The sequence below is a fragment of the Pholis gunnellus genome, assembly GCF_910591455.1.
Source record: "Pholis gunnellus genome assembly, chromosome: 23".
In the NCBI taxonomy this organism is placed as follows: domain Eukaryota; kingdom Metazoa; phylum Chordata; class Actinopteri; order Perciformes; family Pholidae; genus Pholis; species Pholis gunnellus.
The window spans coordinates 10,267,393-10,274,820 of NC_136550.1; the positions used below are offsets into that span (position 1 = coordinate 10,267,393).

A 7,428-nucleotide genomic window follows, 5' to 3' on the forward strand; every position below is an offset into this window, starting at 1 on the left:
TGCTTTTGTCGGAGCAATGGAAGGAAAAAAAAGCACTTTATCGATATTGGCAGTTCTTTCAAAATTATCTCAACATTTTTCTTTTCATTTTTGCAACATATGACAAGGTTTAAGTCGGTAGGAATTTTCTGGAGTTTTTGATTTTCCTTTTTTGGGAAATCACATCATTCTGTTGGCTTTTTATCTTAATATTCAAAAATTAATGGAGATTTCAGTTGATTTATCCAGTCGTAGTACTTGACGCTGGTCCGCCCTGGCTGTTTCTACAACTCATTCTTCAATACATGCTGATTATACTTCCCTTTACGTCGAGTCAGTGACGTTGCGACTGTGCGCTTAACCTAGAATCTTATTTTGAAACCCACCTCTCCGGAAGTTTATTTTCTCTTACTGTGGCTGACTTTATGCGGGTCTCTTCTCAGACAGGAATCTGACCCGCAGGGCGATGGCGTTACCGCTCCTGCTGCTGGAGGTGGGTCTGTACGCCAGCTGTTTCTTCTGTGGGAGTATTACCGCCGCATCCATCACCATAGTGCAGGTGACTAGAAATGAATCAACTAACCTCATCCATGTGCTTTTTTTTTTATCGCAATCCTCTTCCGGATAAACTCACTTTTTCAGCAAAGAGAAAGTCAAAAGGAGAAATCTTTTTCGTGGCACCTATTTGTCTGTTTAATTCTATACTAAATTACATTTTTTTTTAATTTGCGTTATCTGTTCTAAAAAAAAATCCTAGCAGGCCACTTTTTATTTTTTTTAAAATCAAAATGATTTTGTTTACTGTTTTTTTATGCTCTTGCACTTAGGAATATTTTAGTTTAAACAGTATAAGTATTTCCTACTTATGACGTATCGGTCACTGTCAAAACCAGAGCGCAATCAGGTAAATAACAACAACAAAAAACATCACTTTCGTTTCTCTGTAAGTGTTGTTGCAAGTCTCGGAAACACCTCTTCGTGTTTTTTTCTTCTTCTTTTTTTGTACATAGGGAGCAGTGGGCTGGCCATGACAGGCGCCCGGGGAGCCGTTAGGGGTTCAGGGTCTTGCTCAGGGACACTTCGACACAGAACACTTTCCCAGCCAAGGATCGAGCTAAACATCACAACGTTTAGTACGTTTTCCCTCAACAAACACACTATAGTCCGTCCCTCAGAGAGAATGAAGCTACAGACGCCCAGAAGTTAACTTTATAAGGCTTAAAGTCCAGACTCCCAAGGACGGAAGACACAAGTACAGTCATTCTGCAATTGGAACAGCAGCATACTTGATGACATCACCACCTCATTTGTTGTTGCTTATGAGTTTAATCCGAGTATTTTTACAATCAAACTAACTAAACTGCTTTTTTCGTTTTCATTTAAAATAAAAAATGATATATATATATACATATAATTATATATATAATATGTGTATATATACAATTATTATTTATATTATACATATTATTGTATATATATAATTGTGTATATATATATATATATATATTTAATTGTGTGTGTATATATATATATATACATATAATTGTGTGTATATACAGGACTGTCTCAGAAAATTAGAATATTGTGATAATCCCCATACGTGTGATTTAGTTTACTGAACCAAGCTGAGTGTTTTTCAAGGCTCAGGAAACCCTTGCAGGTGTTTCGAGTTAATTAGACGATTCAAGTGATTAGTTGAATACCCTACTAGTATACTTTTTCATGATATTCTAATATTTAGAGATAGGATATTTGAGTTTTCTTAAGCTGTAAGCCATAATCAGCAATATTAAAAGAATAAAAGGCTTGCAATATTTCAGTTGATTTGTAATGAATCCAGAATGCATGACATTTTTGTTTTTTTAATTGCATTACACAAAATAAAGAACTTTATCACAATATTCTAATTTTCTGAGACAGTCCTGTATATACGAAAATGTAAACTTCCAGTTGTGTGATTTCTCCTCCGCTATTGTTCCCTGTTGCTGGTGCAAAATGCATTCTGGGATATTTGACTGTCCCAAGTACACACAAGTCACCTCCAAAGCATCCCCGGTAAAATAGGCGGAGCGAGCCACATCCGGGCATTTGGACCGTGCTTGGCTCAATGCAGACTTTTGAATTGGAACAGTACTTTGGGCTGAGACTGATGACGTTTCACAAGTCCAGGAGAACACAAGTACAGACAAGAACACATATTGAGAAAGGCCCCATGTGACCAGATGATCCTTGTGCCCAATTTTCCTCTCTACTTCTTTATAGAAGTCAGATGCTGCAGCTCGTGTGTGTGTGTGTGTGTGTGTTCTATTTTGTTGTTGCAATTCCACCGGTAACGAATATGAAGTTATTGAAACAATGTCATGAAAATGAGACTATTAGCCTACATGTAAATGGAGCCAAATTGAAATTTCTAAATAAAATCATTTGTCTCTCAGGGTAACTTTGGAGGCCGGTGCATGCTGTATGGACTTGTCAACTACAATGCTACAGCCGGCCTTATCGGGATCCAGTCGCCCAGCTCCCCGTCTCTGTGCTACTTCGTGACGACCATATCGGTCATGGTAGTAGTGGTGTGTTGGCCTGTGACTCTGTACTGGCTGTACACGTTGTGCATCGACGGGGAAATCAGAAGGTAGGGGCACCTGTCATGAAACTTTCTAACTCTGTGATCATCTTGTTCTCCAACTTTACTGCTTAGCCCTGTGGAAGCTTATGTTACACGGCTCTTCATGCAAGAATATCTAAGCTGATGCAACATTTTTAAAGTTGGCACTAGTCAATGTTGCCACACAAAATAGCAACGCAATACGATGTTAAAGCTGATACCAGTATCCCATACGGTATTTATCCACCCATTTAATCCACTGCAGGCATTCATGTGTTACATATGCATGTACAGAAGACATGCAGCCGCACAAAAACACTTTGCAGATTGCTACAAAAAAAAAAAGACCCAATTCTAGCAACACCACAACTGGCCAAACTATAACAATAAGAGCTTGACTTATAGTAATAGTGCTTGTTAAATCTATTATTGGCCAGGGTTATATTGTTGTTGGCGTGAGACATTGATTCAGCATGAAGGGAAACTCAACCCAGACTTTCACAGCAGGTTTTACAGACAGAATAGTGTCTCTGAAGCTGGTCTAATAGTACACGCTGCAGAGCAGGTGAGGAGGCGGAAAAAAACATTTAAGTACATTTCAAAAACGGATCAAAAAGAGGACATGAGTCATAGGCGTGCTGTTGTCATTGTCATGTTGCGCAGTCATATGTGAGTTTGATGTAATTTCCTCATTTGTTCAGAGGTTTAATTTTCCTTTCTGTCCCGTCTCTTCTCCACAGGGAGCGCGTGTGGATGAACCTGATTATTGCTGTGAGCGGCTTCTTCCTCTTCTTCCTGCTCATCACGGGGTGCGTGGTGAAGATCGGACGGGACTCGCTCTGCAACTCGGTCATACAGAGCGTTCCCAACATCACCAGGTGACACACACACACACACACACACACACACTCACACTCCACACTCTCTTTTCCCTTGGCGTATAAAAGCATATACTGATGGCTAACTGTATAACTTTGGAATCTAAGTGGATGCTTAGTATATTTAGCTACTGTTAACACCTATTTATCTGGACACAAAAGATGAATTAAAACTTAAATATCTGTAACTTTCTAACATGTAATCTATTTCTGTCTCTCAAGCTGTGAGGAGGCCCAGACCAGAAACTGGGTCAGCCCGATTAGGGGGGGACGATTCTACATCAATCTATACGATGCCGGGGTCAGTGGGCCTCATTCCGTGTTTGATTTAATGTCTTGAATGGATATATCACGCAGTTCTTGTAACTCTTTGCATTATGTTGACAAAGTACCAGTCAACATACCCGATCTACTGTGATTACAAACTAGAGAAAATACAACATTTTCATGTTCAGCCCAAAACGTTCCCTTTTATTCATATATAGCAAAACATTATCTTGCTGATATAGTGGCAGCTGCTGTAAAGTATCACTTAGGCCACATCCACACCAATACGTTTTCGTTTTAAAAGGGAGCTTTAAAACGAAAACGATCTCCATCCACACAGCGTTTCAGCATCGTTTTCGAGAAGCTCTCCGTCCACACGAAAACGCCTGAAAACGAATATCACGTGACTATTCACGTACACTGGGCATGCAGGTGGGCGCCGGTGTAAACAGGAAGTAGATTGGTTTCTTAGTTAAAAAAATACGACAGAGTAATAGAGTAGTCTTTAATAATGAAAGGTTGTGTTTGATACTTAAGATCTTCCTCTAAAATCTTCCTCTATGAACCCAAACAGACACATTTCGTGGAATGTTTTTGAAGTTAGACTTAGTCTTGCTCTCTCTCTCTCTCACACATCAAATGTCCTTTAAAATGAACACTTACACATGAAAGTTTACAAAATGATGGGTCAATAAATGTGGTCAACACACGTCACTCACTCGTTTCCTCTCGGTTTCGTTGTTGTCTGTTCTCACTCGTAGCTCTGCTGGTGGCTGACGTCTCTGTCGCACTGGAGAGCAATTACTGCTTTTGTTCCTTTACATTTTATCTGCGGACTTCACAATGGTTGTGCAGAACAAAATAAGCATTAATAAGGACAGGAAAGTCCTCCGTTTTGTGACTTTGTGATCGTTTCCAAACGTATCCATTTTTGACCGTCCACACGAAGAGACAACCCCGGTGTTTTCAAACGTATCCGTCCTCGGGAGCGTTTTCAAACTCCTCCGTTTTCGGTGCTTGAAAACTCCGGCGTAGTGTGGACGCTCAGTGTAAACGTAGCAAAAGATATGCGTTTTCAAATGCAAACGTAGTAGTGTGGATGTGGCCTTAGTCAATATCTATGTGTAGAGGGTGTGTCTATTACTGACTGCTCTGAGTCAGATGAAAGAGCTTCATGTCCCTTCCGTGTGTCATGTGTTGTCTCCTCCCTGACTCCCCTCTCCTCAGACGGCAGTGTGGGTCAACTTCTTCCTCTGGCTCATCATCGGGGTGCTGGTGATCGTCCAGAGGCCCCAGGATTCAGGGTACGGCAGCTTTTAGGCGAGCCATTTTTCAACCATGTCACAAGATTTTTTGTTTACATGGAATGAAATGGAAGTGTTTTGTAGGCATTTTTTATATATTTAATGAATGTGCTCAGATTTTGTGCTCTTGATTTTTACCCTTTGAGAAGTTTGTGCTTTGTGTTTCTACGATGTGCCCAGCCGTTTTACTTACTTACTGTATCTTTATTGAGAGAATGAGGCCAATTGTCATTTCTCTTCATTTTGTCTCAAAGTGTTTATCATGTGATCTCAGATAGTTCAGTCTAACTATGTGGAAAAAAAGAAACAGTGCATAAACACACTTGCTACGGCTCGAAACGGTGGGAATAACATTTCATTACATTATGTGACCAATAGTTCAGAGAGATTTCTACTTGACACATGGTGCGCCACTTTTTAAACCAATAAACCAAAGAGTTAAAACACAATGAGTCAAATGTGCTTTCTCTTGATGCATCAGTGTTGAACTGTGTCTCCCTCTGCTGGTCCGTAACAAGTACTCACTTGTAGCTTTGGGATGTCTTGTTTCATGTGTGAATGGAGAATAGTTGTTACGGATTTATCGTTCAAACTGGAGCCACAAACCACCAGGAAGCAAGGTTTCAATCACTTTGCCGTTTACTTTGGCCAGGACATTATTGTAATGTGATTGCGTCTGATTCCCATGGTTCTACACAAAAGAAAGAAAGAGATTACAACATTTAATATATTCTAATCACAACAAAAATACTGTATTTATTCTGCCATCCCATTCCAAGTTATGAACAGCAGGAATTAATGACGAAACAAATTGTAGTTACAAGATCGGACAATATCAGCAAGCCCAAAAATAAAGTGAGCCCTTAAAACTATATCGGTATTATTGTTCAAAATAAAGATTATGAATTTACATTAAGAAGAACATTTTTGCACTGGTATTGAATAATGGCATACTGCAACATACCGTGAAATATAGAACAATTGTTTGGCCACCAGACTCAAGATATTTCTAAATAAACAACAAAAAACAATTTCATTTCTTATTTTATAACAGAACAAGGTACAAACGTGTGTGACCCGACAGGTCAAAATAAACAGCGTACTCCTGCTCAGTCACCGCAAGGAGGGCTGTCTCAGTCGAGTGACCCACTTTGAACCCGGACCGGTGGGGGTCCAAGAGGCTGTTCTGATGGAGATAGGAAGACAGTTGGTTAAAGACAGCACGTTCAAGTGTTTTGGATAGAAAGGGTAGAAGAGAAACCGGTCTGAAGTTTTTGACATGTCCGTCTCGCGCGAGCAAAAGTCCGTCTCGCGCGAGCAAAAGTCCGTCTCGCGCGAGCAAAAGTGCGAGCAGAATAAAGTTTCGCGAGCGAACGGGTTTAAGCTTCTCGAGCGACTTTTGCTCGCGCGAGACGGACTTTTGCTCGCGGAGTGATATAAAAGCGCTCGTCAAAGTAAAATACGCTGGCATGGATCTCATTTGCGCTCTCGGATTTTGACAGTGATTTGCCTTCATAGACAGGGGGGCTGAGAGAAGGAAGATCTGATATCGTTTATCTTCTTGTCAAAGAAGTTGGCGAAATCGTCAACGTGAACTGAACCGTGTTCACACGGCCCCTCGTTAACGTTAAACCCGAACACCGGCGGATCTGGTTGCAGGTTGTTTGTTTTAACTGAAAGTATAATGAAAGGCCCAGATACTGATGAGACGATGAGGACAAAGAGCTTCAGGAAGAGGACCCTGTTTGTGTAGCGCAGCTTGACGCAGGGCTGAGATGTGAAGGAGCTGGTCCTGGATAAAGGTGGAGGTCTAAACAGACGTGAGTACATCAAAATGTATTTTGATACAAAATACCCCCAAATAAATGTATTACAACAAAATACAAAATACATGTATTTTGTATTTAAAATATAGGAAATACTTTTTTCTGGATTTTCCGTTTTCTCACAATTTGGTCTAGCAGAGCATTCAGGTTTCTATAATGTACACAAAGCTTTGGTGAACCCCACAAAAAGGAAGAACAGTCACAGAATGTCAGTGTAACTAAGCAAAGCTATTGAAAGACAACAACTTGATTGATTATGTGTATATATATTTTTATTAATGGGACTTAACAGCCCATAAACTTTGGCTTTGTATCAACAAGAACATATTCATCACATATGACATACAAGCTCCCAATCTCCCTCTTCCTATAGCTAGCTACTCGACTGATAAGTTAACTTGCTAAACACTGGCTATGCACTAGCCTAGACAGCATGCTAGCGTCATTAGCATGTTAGCATCGATCGCTTGATATTATAACCATCACCATGTATATACAATAGGCTATGTAGCCAGACCCAGCATAAGTTATACATCAAGCTAGTTGACATCTGTCACACTCAGATACAA

General features: G+C 40.1%; 1 protein-coding gene across 2 annotated transcripts; it reads left to right on the plus strand.

The window, feature by feature from the left end:
* The first annotated feature begins 436 nt into the window (after positions 1-436).
* On the plus strand, positions 437-5,482 carry LOC306714384 (transmembrane protein 179B-like). 2 transcript variants are annotated; one of them, XM_079184404.1, is made up of 5 exons: positions 437-472; positions 2,415-2,611; positions 3,325-3,462; positions 3,685-3,763; positions 4,957-5,482. In XM_079184404.1, the coding sequence occupies exons 1-5, from the start codon at positions 446-448 to the stop codon at positions 5,047-5,049; spliced, it is 534 nt and encodes a 177-aa protein (XP_079040530.1). In that variant the 5' UTR covers positions 437-445; the 3' UTR covers positions 5,050-5,482. The 2 variants fall into 2 exon arrangements, with proteins under 2 accessions (XP_079040530.1, XP_079040529.1); XM_079184403.1 differs by having other exon boundaries at positions 438-538.
* The last annotated feature ends 1,946 nt before the right edge of the window (positions 5,483-7,428 follow it).

Bases quoted from the DNA above. Each gene is read 5' to 3' on its own strand.
- LOC306714384 (XM_079184403.1), top strand. From the start codon at position 446: ATGGCGTTACCGCTCCTGCTGCTGGAGGTGGGTCTGTACGCCAGCTGT. The intron at 539-2,414 runs GTGACTAGAAAT...TTTGTCTCTCAG, and splicing joins CATCCATCACCATAGTGCAG to GGTAACTTTGGAGGCCGGTG. The intron at 3,764-4,956 runs GTCAGTGGGCCT...CCCTCTCCTCAG, and splicing joins TCAATCTATACGATGCCGGG to ACGGCAGTGTGGGTCAACTT.